This window comes from Microtus oregoni, unplaced genomic scaffold, assembly GCF_018167655.1.
Source record: "Microtus oregoni isolate MIOR12 unplaced genomic scaffold, Mior012 000036F_ref0000092, whole genome shotgun sequence".
NCBI lineage: Eukaryota > Metazoa > Chordata > Mammalia > Rodentia > Cricetidae > Microtus > Microtus oregoni.
In genome coordinates, this window is record NW_024543095.1 from 15,750,473 (window position 1) to 15,768,443 (window position 17,971).

The 17,971-nt window shown below is 44.7% G+C and overlaps 2 protein-coding genes across 4 annotated transcripts in view; one reads left to right on the top strand and one right to left on the bottom strand.

The window, feature by feature from the left end:
* The window catches only part of Slc3a1 (solute carrier family 3 member 1), a 33,790-nt gene extending 28,228 nt beyond the window's left edge, over nucleotides 1-5,562 (top strand). Inside the window, exons 8-10 of the mRNA XM_041631016.1 lie at nucleotides 1,301-1,468; nucleotides 2,581-2,697; nucleotides 5,119-5,562. Coding sequence (XP_041486950.1) covers nucleotides 1,301-1,468; nucleotides 2,581-2,697; nucleotides 5,119-5,562 — 729 coding nt within the window. The remainder of the gene's footprint in view (nucleotides 1-1,300; nucleotides 1,469-2,580; nucleotides 2,698-5,118) is intronic.
* The window catches only part of Prepl (prolyl endopeptidase like), a 30,832-nt gene continuing 16,696 nt past the window's right edge, over nucleotides 3,836-17,971 (bottom strand). For all 3 annotated transcript variants that reach the window (XM_041631014.1, XM_041631013.1, XM_041631015.1), the window contains 7 exons: nucleotides 14,534-14,731; nucleotides 13,062-13,237; nucleotides 11,591-11,807; nucleotides 8,774-8,923; nucleotides 8,236-8,359; nucleotides 6,610-6,683; nucleotides 3,836-6,240 (listed from right to left, as the gene is read on the bottom strand). In XM_041631014.1, coding sequence (XP_041486948.1) covers nucleotides 6,151-6,240; nucleotides 6,610-6,683; nucleotides 8,236-8,359; nucleotides 8,774-8,923; nucleotides 11,591-11,807; nucleotides 13,062-13,237; nucleotides 14,534-14,731 — 1,029 coding nt within the window. In that variant the 3' untranslated portion in view covers nucleotides 3,836-6,150. The remainder of the gene's footprint in view (nucleotides 6,241-6,609; nucleotides 6,684-8,235; nucleotides 8,360-8,773; nucleotides 8,924-11,590; nucleotides 11,808-13,061; nucleotides 13,238-14,533; nucleotides 14,732-17,971) is intronic.

Here is a 17,971-nt window from a genome sequence, read left to right on the forward strand (position 1 = left end):
CCGCAGGCCTCCAATTTACCTCTGGAAATTGGTTTTGGACAGTTCGGATGTCAAAACAATAAAGGCACATTAGATGTGCCCCATCTGTGTTTTCTACCTTATTCTCTTCTCTTGATCTTTTTACATCTTTTAAAATGTATTATATGTGCATGACGTGTTGTGGGCGAGCATGTGTGTGCCTTGGTGCACGCATGGAGACCAGAGGACATTCATGGAGTTGGTTTTCTCTTCTACCTTTAGGTGGAATCTGGGGATTGAATTTAGGTTACCAGGCTGGCTGCTTGTCAGTCCTTTTACAACCGAGTCTTCTCACTGGCCCTTGTCTTGCTTTTTTGTTTTGTTTTTCGAGACTGGGTTTCACTGTGTAGCTCTGGCTGTCCTGAAATTCACTTTGTAGAACAGGCTGGTCTTGAACTCACAGAGACCCACCTGCCTCTACCTCCTGAGTGCTGGAATTAAAGGCATGCACTACCACTGCCTAGCCCTTGTCTTGCTTTTTATGGAACGCCCCCCCCCCCAAAAAAAAAACAAACAAAAAACCTCACTTGTCTCCTGTGATACTTATTATTCACAGGTGGGAACATGAAAACGCACCCTTTAAACTTCCTCCGGTCTGCAGTCCCGTTCACAAGGGGCACCCTGAGGACTGTCACCACGCTGTGTAGATCAGCAGTGCCTCAGTCAGGGTCACTACTGCTGTACAGGGTGACAAAAACCACCACCAGAGCAGCTTAAAGGGTTTATCTGGCTTAAGCGTCCACATCATGGTTTATCATCAAAGAAGTCAGGACAGGAACTCAACCAGGACAGAATCCGGTGGCAGGAGCTGATGCAGAGGCCACGAAGGGATGCTGCTTCCTGGGTTGCTCCCCATGGCTTAATCAATCTTTCTTATAGAAACCAGGACCGCCAGCCCAGGGATGGCGCTACCCACCATGGTCTAAGCCTTCCTCTGTCGATCACTAATTAGGACAATGTCCCACAGCCAGATCTTACGGAGGCATTTCTCAACTGAGGTTCCCTCCTCTCAGATGACTTTAGCTTGTGTCAAGTTCACATGAAACTATTTATTTATTTATTTAGGTTTTTCGAGACAGGGTTTCTCTGTAGCTAGCCAGTGCAGCCACCATGGTGGCAAATGGTCAGGTGCACAGGTTAGTGGCCTGGGACCCATTTCTGTGCTTGTGGATACCAGCAGTTTTAGAGTGACCTTCTGCCTGGGGAACTCTCTATTTCAAACAGGATAAGGCTTTATGAAATTGTATGTGGAGCTGTGCTCTTACAACTATCTGCCTTCCAGACAGGTGGACCAGAGACTACCCGGCTGACCTCTCGCTTGGGGAATGAGTATATCAACTCTATGAATATGCTTCTTTTCACACTCCCAGGAACACCCATAACTTACTATGGAGAGGAAATAGGGATGAGAGACATTTCCGTTACAAATTTCAATGGAAGCTATGATCCTGTAAGTATGGGACATTCTCAGCTATGGGCCACGGCTACACTGCCAGACAATTTACCACCTCTATTTCACTTTAAAAAAATAGTTTCAAACTTAAAAAAAAAATTTATTATGTATGCAATGCTCTGTATGCCTGTAGGCCAGAAGGTGCCACCAGATCCCACTATAGATGGTTGTGAGCCACCATGTGGGTGCTGGGACTTGAACTCAGGACCTCTGGAAGAGCAGCCAGTGCTCTTAACCGCTGAGCCATTTCTAGCCCCATCGTCACATATTTTTTTTTACACTGTTGATAGTAAGTGTTGTCAGTTTCCTTGCTGATAAGGTAGTTGAGGAGCTCCTGAAAGTGTTGCCTTCTGAGCCACACAACTGAGCTTCTTGGCTAGATCCGAGGACCCTGCAGATTCGGAGGCGTGCTGACATTTGAGGACTGGTGACTTACTTTGCATATGATTTAGCTCCCACAAGCAGGAATTCATGTCTGGTTTTTGATCCGCTAGTGACGTGACCACAGCTGTCTTGTCCTGTTACCATTGTGTCGTTTTTTTGTCTGAGGCTATGGCTCTCACGATTGGGTTGTTGGGTAGATGGCAGCCTAACCCTTTAATGTGTGCAACTGGATTTTACCTGTGTGAGAGGCAGTTTCCTTACTACTTGGTTAATTTAACTTTCCCTCCCAGCGGCTCGCCGTGTGTGGGTGCTTACATGCAATGACCGGGGAGGGTGCAGGAGCATGCAGAAGTCAGCACTAGTGGAGTCTGGCGGTGCTCTCAACTGCCGCCAGTTTACAGCAGGGTGGGTGTAGTGAGCTGCTAGTGGAATATTCTGACATCCTTTTATTTTCTTAAAAAAAAAAATAGCAAAACCAGCAGATTCTAAATACGTGAAAGTTCAGTTAGGAAAAGCATATTTTCAACTGAGATTATTCACTATTTTCAAACTGAAAACAGGAAACTGACAGTGTATGTTACGGCTTTCTAGTCGGGAAGGCCAGGGAGCGCCGACATCAGCTCAGAACTGAAGGGGTAACTAGAGGAGGTCAGAAAGGGTCCAGATGGATTTCTTGTAATAACCTAATCACTGCTTTCTCTTTTTGGTCTCTATTTTTGACACAGAATACCCTTCTGTCAAAGTCACCGATGCAGTGGGATAATAGCTCAAATGCTGGGTTTTCTGAAGGCAATCACACCTGGCTACCTACCAACTCTGATTACCACGCCGTGAACGTGGAAGTAAGTATCGATGAAGATGTTATGTTGGTTCTAGAAATAAGGAATGTATTTCCACATGGATTACCAACATTCCAGGCATGTGTAAAACCTTAACTAACACTCTTGAAATCCATCACAGGCTATCTTGGAATTTTCAATTAGTAAGGAGTTTGGAAATTATGTTTTTTTTTTTTTTTTTTTTGTGAACTGTGACCTGGTACACAGTGCCCCATATGAAGAGTCTTCACAGAAATTCCTGTCTCTAAGAGTTCCCAGCCATGATGGAAATTCTACAGTGTTTACAGCAAACCTAGCTGCCCTTTCTCTGGAACTTAGTTTTAAATGGTCACAGGTTTTAAGGGATTAGAAGTGAGACAATAATGTTTGCTTTCTGAAACACCAGGGGTGGGGACTGCATACCAATCGATCTAATAGAAATCCCTAAACAAAAGAATAATGTAATTATGAATAAAAGATAAAATGAGGTTTCAGGAGGATGTTGAAAAGATAGTTCCATATATGAATGGGTTGAATTCATGTTAAAAAAAAAAACACCAAAAATATTCAGATTAGGTAAGACAAAAGTCCAGATATGAGACACTGCTAAAATGATACAAATAATTAACAATACTGCAGGCAACTCTAATGGAAAGGAAGCTTGCAATTTAGCTATCAAAAGAATGTTTACACTTTCTGATCTAGGAGCTTTACTCTTAGATAACTGTATCTATGAATATTCATGTATGTGCAAATCATAAATATGCAAGGGTTTTGTTTGCGGCACTGTTTGCAAGAGCAGAGGCGTTAGAAACGACATGTCCGTCAATGGAAAGCCAGTTCATTAGATCATAGGACTAAGATGTAGCTCCTAAGACAAAAACTAGCTGCACTAGTGAGAGACCGACCACGTTTAACACGTTAGAATACAGCCAGGACGGTGTCACCATCTGTGCGAACACATCTACATATGCTTGAGGAGGCGCAGACTTATCATTTCATGATCCCTAAAAAGGAAGGAATGCAAGGAGTCATCACATCCTGTCTGTCTCTGGAAGGAAACTGGGGGTGGTTGAAGAAACCTTTGCCTTGTATACATTCTTGCAACTCAAATTTATACTACATGAATACATCTCCTAGACAAAAAATGACTTACAAAAGGCAGGCTTGGAAATATTTAATAGCAGACAAAATAGAATTCAATATGAAAAGCATTATATGAGGGAAATGCAGTTTTCAGACAGTGAAAAGTCCACTAAAACCTACAAATCTTTATGCATGTTAACAGGAGCCTCAAATATATCAAACAAGTACTTTGAGAGTTCTAAAGAGAAACAGACAAGCCCACGATTATAGGAAAGCGCTCAAATGAAAGCAGGCGAAAGAAACAGCTCACTGGGCGCCTCTCACTCTGCTTCTCATGCGTTATCTAAAGCTACCGAGAACAAGTAACACATCTGGTAAACACAACTAACATTTTAAATATCCATCAGATATTCATTAAATACATTATTAAGCATCTATTGGAAAACAACAATAACAACAACCACTGCCCCAGGAAATGTGGCTGGCAAGATTGTAATGACTGAACATTATTGTTGATTTGGCAACAGCTCCGAATGATTTGGCGTTATGCATCGAATGTCCATATTCTCTGACACAGTAATTATCTGTCTGATAATCTATCTTAAATAATATAAAACATGGGAGGAGGGGATTGAAAATATAAGAACATACAACTGTCTAAAAGGGAAGGGAATGGAAGGATGGTAAACATATTCAGCAGAATATTACCTGCCGTTACAGTGACATCTGTGGAGATGGTGTAACAGAAAAATGCTTATGAGGGGAAAAAAAAATAGGAAAGCATAGCATTGAATTAGGTGTGTTTTGTGTAGCTGTAAAATAAATCCAAACCTTTGAAAAACAAAACTGCCTTTGATGGCCCGGTGTGGGATGATGTTGGGGAGGCAACAAGAAAGCAAATGCAGACCTCTCGCATCTTAGGCTCCACAGCGTTCTGCAGCGTTCTTCCCATCCCCAGCAGTCTAGGAGTCCATGTCTGCTGGACCACAGTAGCCACAGGTGAGCACAGCTAAGTCCAAGCCCACTGGATGCGTTCTTCTTCCAGGCATCCGGCAGCTCCGGCACAGTGACCTCACTGCAGCAAGTCCAGTGTCCTAAAGCGGAGTCACTCGGCTCTGCAGCTCTGAGATACGGGAGCACTTGCACACTGAGATCGCTCCAGACAAGCAGAAACACGGCTTTGTAATTCCTACGACCTTAGGGTAGCTACTTAGAAAGGCTTTATAGCTTGGCAGTTATTTACCTATTTGGGCAGTTATTTTAAAGGGCAAATGAAAGCAAGCTTTTCTTTGGGGGGGGAGGGGAATAATTCTTAGAATAAAACATGAATATTTATATGAATATTCTTTTTAAAAATAGGTCCAAAAGACCCAGTCGAGTTCAGTGTTGAAGATGTATCAGGATTTAAGTCTACTGCGCGCTGCGGAGCTGGTTCTCAGCAGGGGCTGGTTTTGCCTTTTGAAGGATGACAGCCACTCTGTTGTGTACACAAGAGAGCTGGATGGCGTGGATAAAGTCTTCATTGTGGTTCTGAATTTTGGAGAATCATCTACTCTGTTAAATCTACAGGAAGTCATTTCAGATCTTCCTATGAAATTGAGAATAAAATTAAGTACCAATTCATCCTCCAAAGGCAGTGACGTTGACACACGTGCCATCCCTCTGGAGAAGGGAGAAGGGCTCATCTTGGAGTACAGCATGAAGACTCTCCTCCACCACCAAGAAGCTTTCAGAGACAGATGCTTTGTTTCTAATCGCGCATGCTACTCCAGCTTCTTGGACATTCTGCACAGCCTCTGTTAGGAGTCTCCACTTAGATGGCGGCTCTGTGCCCAGTATGTCTTAGCGTTATGTACAGCATGCTGCTGATGAAGCCGCAGCAATAGCCGGCAACTCCTAAATTTCTGTAGCATGAGTGCAATTGTTTTAGGGAGATTCTCGAATGTTTGAAAGAACAATAAAGTGTTTAAAAGATTATTCCAAGATTCTAAAGCATTTAACTATGAAGAATGCTATTCTTTAAAGCTGACTCACTGACAGTGTCTAGACATATTAACTAGCCAAGAGAAGAACTCTGAGTTGTCAAGTGGTCAGAGAAAATTCTGGTAATAGGCACGAAGCTGTTCTGATTGAAAGGGAGGCCTGGCGTTCTCCTGCCCGGTCCTTCTGGCTCCTTCCTACTAAAGAGCACGACTAAGAACACTTTCCCAGGCTGGGATGTATGTGCTGGTGTGAACATACAAGTGAGTAGTACATTAAGCAAAATTAACACGAAGAACTACTTTTTAAAAAAATTATGCAATAACTTAAAAAAATTTCACGTTTGCTAAGCCAGCTGGAAATCAGACTGTTATTTCTGTGTGTTTCCACTTCCCAGTTGAAAGCAGCATTTCAGAATTTTAGGTATTTTTTAAGATCCTCAAAAGCATTGGTGCTGTCAAGTCCAAGTTCCTCGTACAGAAATTTCATTTGGGCTGTAATCTAAAAGAAATGTATCAAGATTAGACAAGGCGAGGGTGTTGGGATTCCAGGGTTCCCTGGAATTTATCCAGGCTAACCTAAGCCTGGAGTCTTTGCTCTGGGACAGAGCAAACCCTTCCTTACCACAGGACCCAGTTAGTCATCCCTTAGCAGAGCTCCCTTATGGTTACCAAAGAGCCCTTGAGCAGACCCCTCCTCCTACTCCATGCTCCTGGGTTGACATTAGTGCCGTAGTTCTGCCACTAACTACAACTTGACCTTTGAGCGTGAATGCAATACACCTACAACTGAGGACTGTCAGTGCCCGGGGACAGAGGGTATTTACACCTACTACCGAGGACTGTCAGTATCCAGGGATGGAAGGCATACCTTTTTGTGTGAATCTTCAATCACATGGTTCCCTCCAGGCTGAACATCTAAAATAATGTTGGGCGGCTGATAGCCTGAAAGAATTAACACAAAAGCAATCATACTGTCAGAAAACCTAGCCCCATCTTGCCGTCTTCTTTTGAGTATTTCACTCAAATGGCAGAGACAAAGAACAAAGCCACTATACTACCACCAAAGACAGGGTAGCAAAGGGCAGAAGCCAATTTCTACACCAGGGGAAGCAGGACACTTAATGGGCAAGGAAGCTGGGTGCCTGGACTGGCATACAGAGAGAAGGATCTGACCTGTGACCTGGGAGGGAGGGGTCGGTGGCTGTGACTTGGGGGGTGTCAGTGGCTGTGACCTAGGAGGGGGGTGTCAGTGGCTGTGACCTAGGAGGGGGGTGTCAGTGGCTGTGACCTAGGAGGGGGGTGTCAGTGGCTGTGACCTAGGAGGGAGTAACAGTGGCTGTGACCTAGGAGGGGGTGTCAGTGACTGTGACCTAGGAGGGGGTTGTCAGTGGCTGTGACCTAGGAGGGGGGTGTCAGTGGCTGTGACCTAGGAGGGAGTAACAGTGGCTATGACCTAGGAGGGGGGGTGTCAGTGACTGTGACCTAGGAGGGGGTTGTCAGTGGCTGTGACCTAGGAGGGGTGTCAGTGGCTGTGACCTAGGAGGGGTGTCAGTGGCTGTGACCTAGGAGGGGGGGGGTCAGTGGCTGTGACCTAGGAGGAGGTGTCAGTGGCTGTGACCTAGGAGGAGGGGGTCAGTGGCTGTGACCTAGGAGGAAGGGGTCAGTGGCTGTGACCTAGGAGGAAGGGGTCAGTGGCTGTGACCTAGGAGGAGGGGGTCAGTGGCTGTGACCTAGGAGGAGGTGTCAGTGGCTGTGACCTAGGAGGAGGTGTCAGTGGCTGTGACCTAGGAGGAAGGGGTCAGTGGCTGTGACCTAGGAGGAGGGGGTCAGTGGCTGTGACCTAGGAGGAGGTGTCAGTGGCTGTGACCTAGGAGTCATTGGTCTGTGGAACTTGGGAGTCTGGGACCCTGGGAACAGCAGCTATAGCTATGCAGAGTGAGACAGGAGAAGGGTACAGGGAGATTCTGACTTATAGGCGGGTCCCTCCCAATTCCAAACTCAGAACATGTTAACATGCAGTTTTAAGGCAAAAAGAAGAGTTATTTTGAATGACTCTTTTGTCTTTCATTTTTCTTTGTATGTGGTTGTGTGAGCTCATGTGTCCACAGGCATGCAGGATCCGCTGGAGCAGAAAAGGAGTTACAGACAGTTGTGAGCTACCATGTGGGTGCTGGGAATTGAACCCGGGTCCCCTAGAAGAGTAGACAGAGTGTTCTTAACCACTGAGCTATTTCTCCAGTCCCAGAAGAATTCTTTCTAATGAAAATGAAAGATCTTAAAGCAGGGTGTGTAGATCTCCAAGTTACACTGGACATTTACTTTTAGCTTTGAGTTCTGCCTGCTTTATTTTAACATTACCCCTGAAGTGCTGAGGTGGTCACAGCTACATGGACGTCAGCTGAGGGGTCAGCAGACAGTTCGGTTGGTGCATGAGGGCTGCTGCTGGCTGAGGGCAGTCCCGTCAGCCAGCTTCCCTGGTCAGGCGGCCTCCTACCTTCACCTGCTTCCTTGGCGTGCTCCGCAATGGCTTCCTTAAGTTTCTCAGTGTAGTTCACAATTCCTTTCAGAGGTACTCGCTCATCGTGCTCATAAGCTGTGATATGAATCGAGGGGTAATGCTGAAAGAGAACACATCCATAGTTTACGTTACCCCGCCATCCTTTCACCCTGTAGCTCAGAAAAGGAATGACCTCTCGCTTGTGCCCTGCGTGCTAGGAGGGTTTTCTCATCTGAAACTCTGGGTAAGCCTCAGTCCTATGTGCGAGGCTACCTGATTCCTGTCCAGAGAGATCGTGACTTCATCTAATTGAGTTAGACTGGGTCAGGGGATGAGAACACCGTTCCCCTGAGGTGTTAAACTGAGGCAAACTGGGAATATGGGCAGACATGACACCAAAGGATGTTTATGTGGTGAAGCAGAGCGAGTTCTGAGAGCCCTCTCTCTGAACTCTTGCCTCGGCACAGTGAGGGTCTTTCAACTGTCTTCTCTACTGACTGCTTCAGGACAGTGGGTCGCACCTGCGGCTCCCTACCTGAGGTTTGATGTTTTGGCAGGGGCAGTAGCGCTTTATGTAGTTCTTGTGCTTTTCATCAGATGAAGGGTTCCCCCATTCCTCAAGCTCCTCTAGTGTCAGAGGAAGTGTGGTGTCCATCATGGTGTTGAGGACATCCAAGAAAGGTGCCTAGTCAAGGAAAAAAAGCCAAACAGATACTGACTCAAGGGTTGCTAAAAATGAACCTCACAACAGTCGACCGCAGAGGCACATACGGAGGAGTGAAGAACGCAGCTCAGCCTGAACTAGGGCTGGTAACTCCCAGCTGCCTGGAGAGCTCTCACACTCCGTAAGAGACATTTGTAAACGAGAGAGAATGTACATCCCAATTTCACAAGTTTTGTTTTTCGCTTGGTGCCTTTTTATTTCACTCACACAAAAGTAACACATACAGCTCTGCACTCATTGGGATGGCTACTGTATCAAAACAACCCCAGAGCACTCAGAACATTGCAAGCTAGCGCCGCCGCCCAGAAACTGTGCCATCTTCACACTGCGGGTTAGAGTGTAAACGGTTGTGGTCACTGTGGCAAAAACCATGCTAGTTACTCAAAAGAATGAAAGTGACATTTACCTTTTGACCTGGCCACACCTTCCTAGATATATACCCAAAAGAGGGGAGACAGGGTCTTACAGTGGAACTAGGTCAGTGTTTAAGCAAACCGTGGTGCAAGCATGCAATCTGGAACCTCTTGCAATGCAATGTCGGGTCAGCTAAGTGAGATAAGTGTTATCAGAGAGTAAATCTGGCATGATGCTGCATTACAAGAGGTGAAGGTGCAGGCGGAGGGCAGGGGGAGTTTCCAGGGGCCGGGAGGGAGGGAGGGATGGAGAGCTATTCAAGGGTATGGGTTTCCGTTTTGAAAGACAGAAATTCAGATCTGGAGACTGACTGCATTAAACAATAAATATGTTAAGAGTATTGAATCCTACACTAAGAAAGTTCTGACACCAGGTTTTGTTACTCTCCGAGAATGCCTAGAACGTTTGAAAGCGAGAAAAGCACCAAGAGCATACAGACTCTGTTCCACAGTAAAACTCCTAAATCGTGCTTAGATAGGATCCGGAAAATAGCCACAGGAAGAGAAGATGAAAAATGTCTACTGGCCTTAATTATTATCAGAACATTTATAAGGGGTAGAGAGAAGGCTCAGCAGTTAAGAGCACTGGCTGGTCTTCTAGAGGACCCGGGTTCAATTCCCAGCACCCACATGGTGGCTTACAACTGTCCATAACTCAGTTTCTGGGGCTCCAAACCCCTTTCTTGGCCTCTGAGGGTTCCAGGAATGCATGTGATACACAGACATACAAGCAGGCAAAACACCCATACATATAAAATAAAAATAAATAAACCCATGTAATTAAAGGAAAATTGCTTTTTTTCATCTAAAATTCTATTTTTTTAGAGCATATGCTTTCCAGCTTTCTCTCCTGGTGCCATCTATGGAGTCTGGGGAGCAGTGATTCCTTCCGGCCGCCCAGCGGGATGGACTCTGCATACAGAGCTGCCAGCCGCTGTAGGAGGGCCCAGCTCTACTGCACAAATGGCCATCATGGAGGATCTGCCAGGAAACGTGTGACATCTGTCGGTTTTCAGAAGCAGCAATAGCAGCGTAAGGTGCTTTGTGCTCAGCAGTGGCAGCTTCACCGGGTCAGTCCTTTCCTTGGTTCTGCAGCCTCTAGCATTGGCTCTGAACACGCCTACTCTCACCTAACACTTCAGCAAACCCTTCTGCTCCAGTGAGCCCTAATCGTGGGTGCTTTTATTCAATGACGTTGATGCATATATGAACACTTTGTGGTGAATATTTAGGCTGTCCCCAATTCTTCACTGTAATAAGCAATTGAAATAAATATCCTAACATATGCATTTCTGGTTATTTCTAATTTCTAAAATTCAAGGTTAGCTGCATTTTATATTGTAAATGATTCTTTGTGGCTATGTTTATTTCCTCTATAATAAGTATCTTTTTCAAAACAGATTTCCAGTTCAAATTATTTAATACTCATTTAACTTACTACATCTTGTTCTACACACAAACACACACACACACATCATACATACAAACAACACACACCATACACACAAACACACACCACACACACACTGAAAAGTATTACTCTGAACTGTGCAGACATTATTCTCCAGATGTCTACGGAGGAAGCAGAAGACAGAAATGAAGCCTGATGCTTCACGGTTTGGAGAATAGGAAAAGACTAAAGGCCATTTTCTCAACTGATGGTTCAATCAAAGTACAGGACTATACCCAAAAGAGCACCGAGAATGGAGTGTGTAAGCCAGGTGTGCAGGACACACTTAGAATCCCGCTGCTTAGGAGGCTGGGGAGGACGATGAGCATGAGACCCGACTGACCGCCTACGTAGCCAGGAAATGAAAGAAACAAAATAATGGGTTATCTAATAATAGTCTCGAAATCTAGGAATAAAATGTGGCTGGACAGTACGCTGTCACACAGACAAGTCAGAGGAGACACTGCATCCAGATTAAGGGCTCCACCAGACTTCTGGAACCACATATAACTTTGGCTTTCTATATGTTCTGACCAATAGAAAAGGCTCAGTGGGAAGAGCCATTACTCCCTCAACGAAAATCCTGCAAGATCCAAAAAGATGATCGTCAGGGAAGAACACACAGTGGGTTAAGATAATTTCACAAGCTCTCCTAGAGACACAGTTCTGTTTAAACTTAACAGCTCTGCTCTGCGTTAGAACTCACGGCTTTCACCTCTGTGACCAGCGGCCCGGCTGCCTGTGCCGAGAACCGTGAGCACTCACCTCCAGAGTCACGGCTCGCAGCAGCTCTGGCTTGGCATTGCACAGTGCTCCCGCAAGCACTCCTCCAGCACTGAAAGCGCTCAGAGTTGTTAGGCTCGGCTGAGAAAAGCCTTGACTATGAAGCGTCTTAATGCAAGCCTCTAGGTCGGCAAGGCCATTGAGTTTTTTTGTTAGACGGCCATCAGCATGCCACTGGAGGCCCAGCTCTCCACCACCCCTGGAGTAGAAGAAAACAGAAGAGATACAGTGGAGGTCAGCAACTGTATCACAGGCTCAGGATTGTTGTGCTTTTAAAGGCTGGGAGAAAACAGCACGAAGGAATATCCAACAGCGACTATCTGGCCTGCTAAGCCTAAACCAGTTTCCATTCTAGGAAACAAAGAGCTGGCAACTGTCAATCAAAAATTGACTCAACAGCTATGTTTGAGCACCCACTGCCACTGACTACGGACTGTCTGAGGACAGACCTTCGAGATACACGCCAGCAGAACTGCCCACGGAGGGCCTGAGGATAGCAGACCACAGTCACCAGGCATGCTGGCTGCCGCGTGGCACAAGTGTTTAAGCTCCACCTGAGCAGAGGAAAGAGGTTAGGGCGTCTGAGTCAGGAGCACAAAGGCATGGGAAACGACACTGGACTGAGCTGTGAAGGAAGCGGGTTCCTGGAAGGAAAGGAACGGGAAACTGAGACCCAGTGAAAACACAGACTTGCTAGGACAGAGCAGAGCATGCCACCTGAAGACACGCGGCCAGGCGCTACCTCACAGACAGAAGCCAGATCAGGAGAATTTTACTAAGAAATCTGGACTTTGTCCTGGAGATAGGCGGCGGAGGAGATTTTAAGCAGAAATAAAATGATAATGCTGTTCCGAGAACAGCTAAAATAGAACGGGAATCAGACGAGAAAAGGAAGCTCAGCTTAAAGAGGCTCTGTTAAAATCAACAACAACAACAACAACAACAACAACCTACATTGGCTGAATCGATGGACAAACCTGAATCACAGCGCTTGAAGGGTTCTGAGTTTGTGGCTACAAAGACAGAGCCTGTCTCGAAAACCCAAGAGACAGAAACCTGAATTCAAGAGAACACGTGAAAATAATGATGTAACTACCAAGTACAAACATGGCAGAATCTACTCAAAGGTCTGACTGAAAAACTTTCTTTTGTTTTCTGCACCAAACTAATCTGCTATCTGAATCAAGATCTACTAGGCTTAGGGATACATAAATCCAAAATCCACGCCAAGAAGGGAAGCTTTTGCCTCTTAATATATTGGTTTTTGTTTTCTGTGTTCTGGATTTTTTTAGATAGTGTCTCCCTATATAGTCTCCAACAGAGGTCTGCCTGCCTCTGCATCCCGAGTGCTGGGGTTAGCGGCATGTGCCACCGCGCCTGGTCCCCTAACATAACTGTCGCACTTGTTATCACCGTGTCCTAGTGCTCGTCTGCCAGAAGTGTACTGACTCACCTAACATGGCAGTACGCTAAGATCCATCCATCGTCCACCAAGACCCGCCTCTCAGGCCTGAAATTCATTTTCAGATCCATCCCGTACGCTCCATACACGTGTACCAGGAGAGGCTTCTTCTGCAAGTCCTCAGAATCCATTTTGTGGAAAATTGTCATCGGCACTAATCTTCCATCCTGGAAATGAAGAATTACTAGCATGTAAAGGAAACATCTTTGCTGCTTGTTTCTTTGCCGTGCTCGGGACCAATGCACCTGCTGGACAAAGGCTCTACCGCTGGGCCCCGCCCCAGTCTGAAGTGTCATGATGTGCCCTCCCCCGTGTGCCGTCAGGTTTGTGAGCCCAGGACGCCTGCGCACACAGCTCCGGCTTCAGCTACCCACTGGCCTATAATCAGCCAGCAGAGAGCAGCAGGGCCGGCTTAGCCACTGGAACAGTTTCTCACAGCAGGAAATAACTCTGGCAAGCACTCGTCATGGCCTGGTATTAACTTCTGTCTTGTGGGTAAGACAAACAGCCTACTTAGGTTGGAAATTTTAGTACAACATACTCCCTATGCCTAAGGCTAGATATTGACAATTCTTATCTTTGAATATTTACAAACGTGCTGACTGAGCGTAGGAAATGTCAAAATGCTCAACACTGGTACATCAGCTCTCGCTCAGGCCAACTGAAGGCTATCTGCATCCTTAAAAGGCCTATAACTATTAATCTAATCAAAGCCATTTATTTATTTTACATGTATGGGTGTTTTGTCTTCATGTATGCTTGTATCACATGTGTGCAGTGCCCACGGAGTCCGGCAAAGGTGTCACATTCTTTTGGGCTGGAGTTACAGATGACTGTGAGCCAACATGTAGGTATCAGGAAGAGAATATCAGTTTTCTAGCAGAAACAAACCCTGTCTTCTCTAACTTGTTCATGGTCATGGAGTTTTACCACAGCAATAGAAGCCCTAACTAAGACAGATACGTTACTTCTTCAGAAAAGACCGCTTGGCTCTCAGCAGACTAGGTGAAGTCCCTTTACCACACTTCCAGTGTATTCAGTATGCTTTTGTTGTAGCTGTCAATGCATCGTCACGGAGATTTCTTCGGCCTCTGGCACTGCCCCTGCTACAGCGAAGCCTCATGACAGCTGGGACTGTACTAGCAGAGTCTACTCTAACCAGCTGCCTGCTGTACTCTCAGTTATCACTAGCAGGGCACACCAACCTTGACTGCTTACTCTTTTTATTAACTCAAATATAAGCAAGTAAAATGAAAGGCTTAGCATACAAGTCAGAGATTTTTATGTCCGTGTTAAAAAAATGCATGTTAAAATTAAAAGGAAAAATTTATGCATTCTAAGATCATCTGGATCTTTTATAGTACAAGGGACTTTCAAACAGTGCTGGTGAGGCCCCGATGCCAAGGGCTCGGGCACGGTGCACTTGCGATATCTGGAGCTGGAAGCAGGGATCACACACCTACCTTGCTTTTGGCTTCCATGCGTAAGACACGACTAGTCTTTGTAATTGGATCTTCATGTCCAGTTTCCTCAAACAATTTGCCTTCTGCAAATTTATATGTGTAATATTTTGGAGGTCGTATTGGTGAGCAAAGCTGAAAGGGGCAGTTCTTTGGATCAGAATTTGTCTCCATTATGAATCCACAGGCCCACGGAGGGAGCTGAAGAACAAAAAATATTTCCACTAGTTAAAAAGAAAGCTTCTGAGTCTGCTCCAAACGATACGTCATGGAGACCTACTCTCCGTTACCACATGATCATCATTTATGAATTACTTCATTATGAAAACAGATCTTAAGTAAACAAACAAAACCACATATAAATTACCAATAAAGGAAAAGAACGTAGGAAATGAGTTTATCATAATCCTAGATTTAAATATCAGCTTTATTTGGGTACAAACTTGGGTGTTAAAGAACCAAAGGGCTAGGAATAAGAGCAAATGAAATAAGCGTCCTACCCCTGTAACAGCCTCCAGTCCCGCTCTTACAGACGAGAGACCTCGCGTGAATGTTTGCAATGATTTTCCCACCAGTCCTTATCCTGCTGCCTGGACAGCCAGTGATGAGAGTTATTATTCCAGGGCTACCAACGGGCTCAGCAGCACTAAAGCACTTCCAATTTGTTTCTAACTTTAGCTTCGAGGCTAACCATTGTGCAGAACAAAACCTTTCCAGGCACAATGACGCGGAGAGACTCAGAGCTATTATGCTCAAGATTCTTAACTTTAAGAAGAAAGGAAAGGAATCAAAATTTATTCTCTTAGAGCAGCAGGGTCCAGCGTCAAGCCTTCCACTAATATCCCACTTACACCTTTTAAACAAGCCTGGTAAGCAGGCTGACAGAGTCGAAAGGGGCCAAGAGTAAGAACGTGAAAAGCAAAGTGCCTTTCTCTTTCTGGGTAATTGCAGAAAGAGCAAATTCCTTAGAAAATCAGAGGTCTTGGCACAGCAACATCCCTGGCGGGCACTACTGAACAAGGGAGGAAGGGCTGTGGGGACCGGGAGGACAGAGTCTCACCTGCAGAAACTACAGCCAGAGAGCATAGTGATCAGGCGCATTTCCCCAGTGAACCCCTAGTCTACTTCCCGGGAAACTAACGAGGACCCAGTTACAGCAGAGCTCTACTTGCCTTTCAGGAAAACTTAACTATGACTCAGGAATACACTGTTCCAGCTTTAGGACAACTGGTACCAACAAATCAAAGTCTGAGATTTTCTAAAACCAAGGGGCCAACGTTTAGTCTCATAAGAACTCTTCCAAGACCAAGGACTCTGAAGCATTTGTTCAGCTGATGCAGAAATATTAGCTGTCTCAAGGGCATCGTAAGCCATGTTTCCTACTAAGCTGTAATGTACTGAAAGAAATCTGGCCTGGAAATAGAGTCTCCGGCAAAGAAAGCTGATGACAGCATAGAGCAAAGCATTTCCTGGGCTCGGGAGTGAGGGTGATGTAAGGCTCGGTGGCTGAGTTTATCCAGTATGCGCAAGGACCTGGCTTTGCACCCTAGTGCTATAATGTAACAGCCTCAATTTACTTTCCAGGTATTACAATCAAATAAAAAAATCAGAAAATACCGATGATAAAAATTAATACAAGAAAAGTTTAACATTCCCATTGCTGGAGATCGTGTTAAGAAAGATCTTTTGGTCAAGTATCTCCTAGGCATATGTTATTAACTCCTCACACTGGGGCTAAAGGTTTTGTCTTTTATGTAAAGCATGGTCGATAGGTAGTTATCAGTGTTATCCATCATCACATAATTATAAAATTACTTTTAAGTAGCACATGGTATGTACTAAGCATTTGATTCTCTTTGATGAGGACCTAGAACAAGAGTCAGGGCAGAATAGGGGCCTACAGAGAGTGATGGGACAAACAATAGAGCTGAACTAAAGACAGCTTTTGTTGTGAAACAGCAAGTGCGTATGTAGGGGAATACCTTTAAGAATACTTATTAAAAAGAAGAAAAGGTCATATTTACTTAGAAGTCTAGTCGTGGGGGGTGGTAGAGTGCTTGCTCAGCACACAAAGCCTTGGGTTCAAACCCTGGCACCACTTAAAACCACAAGTGTGATGGTCCACGCCGATAATCCTGGCACATGGGAGGTGGAGGCAAGAGGATCAGAAGTTCAAGGCCAGCCTGGGCTATACCAGCCCCAATATAGCAGAAAATCTCTACATGGTATTCCCAGTTTTCTTTTTTTTTGGTTTTTTCGAGACAGGGTTTCTCTGTGGTTTTGGAGCCTGTCCTGGAACTAGCTCTTGTAGACCAGGCTGGTCTTGAACTAGGAGATCCGCCTGCCTCTGCCTCCCAAGTGCTAGGATTAAAGGCGTGTGCCACCACCGCCCGGCTCCCAGTTTTCTTGATCGATGTAATTGTAATAAATGCATTGCTAGAAATTCCGCATTTACCATCCCTACTTCTATAGACTGCAACGAGGAAATATGCTCTCTAACGGCTTTCCAAACACAGCAGAGAGACAAGGAGGAATGTCCTCAAATGATGACTGTTTTTATTTCAGGACACCTATACAGACATCTAAGAGATTCAATGTTAAACTTAGCAATTTGATTTTAGGGAGCAACTCAAGAATTCTAATTGTTACACGCTCCTACTGTAACAATCTTGAATTCATCTCCTTGGTTCCTATCAGTTTGCTTCAATCTTTACTAATATAGTTACCTAATAATCTCATGAAGTATAGCTCCAACACTTCAAACTAAAAATAAGTTTTTTTTTTTTTTTTTTAAATGCGTGTCAGGTTCCCTGAAATTGGAGTTACAGACAGTTGTAAGCTGCCATATGGGTGCTGGGAATTGAACCCTGGTCCTCTGGAAGAGCAGTCAGTGCTTTAACTGCTAAGCCATCTCTGCAGCCCACTAAAAATAACTTGTTCCTGACATTATAATTTATACAGACTACTCACACCAGTTAAAAAGCATTATGTCATAACTTCATCCTCCAGAAATGTATTCTGCTTTAGCAAAACAAATTTAAGAGTTGGGTCCCTGAAGATATATGGACTTCAGCTTAGAGCTGTGTTTGAATGGCTTTCTCATTCTTGGATACGACATATTAAATTCCTATCTATCCACTGTAGTCTGTCTCTACAAAAGTTTTTCTGAGCCACAAACTCATCCCTTCCTTTAAATTCTACATTTTGTCTTTGAAACCACTTATTTAAAACTAACTTATACTTAATGCTTTTTTGTCTAATACAATAAAAACTTAATTCTTTAAGGCCAGGTATTTTATTCCCCTGTTTTACTATTGCACAATGTTGTATGTGATATTTTGTACATAGGAATTCAATATAAATAGGCACAGAATTGGCAGGATTGTGTCTTAATAGGAATTCTGACAATACTGGAGTGTTATTGCCTGCTGGTCAATCCAC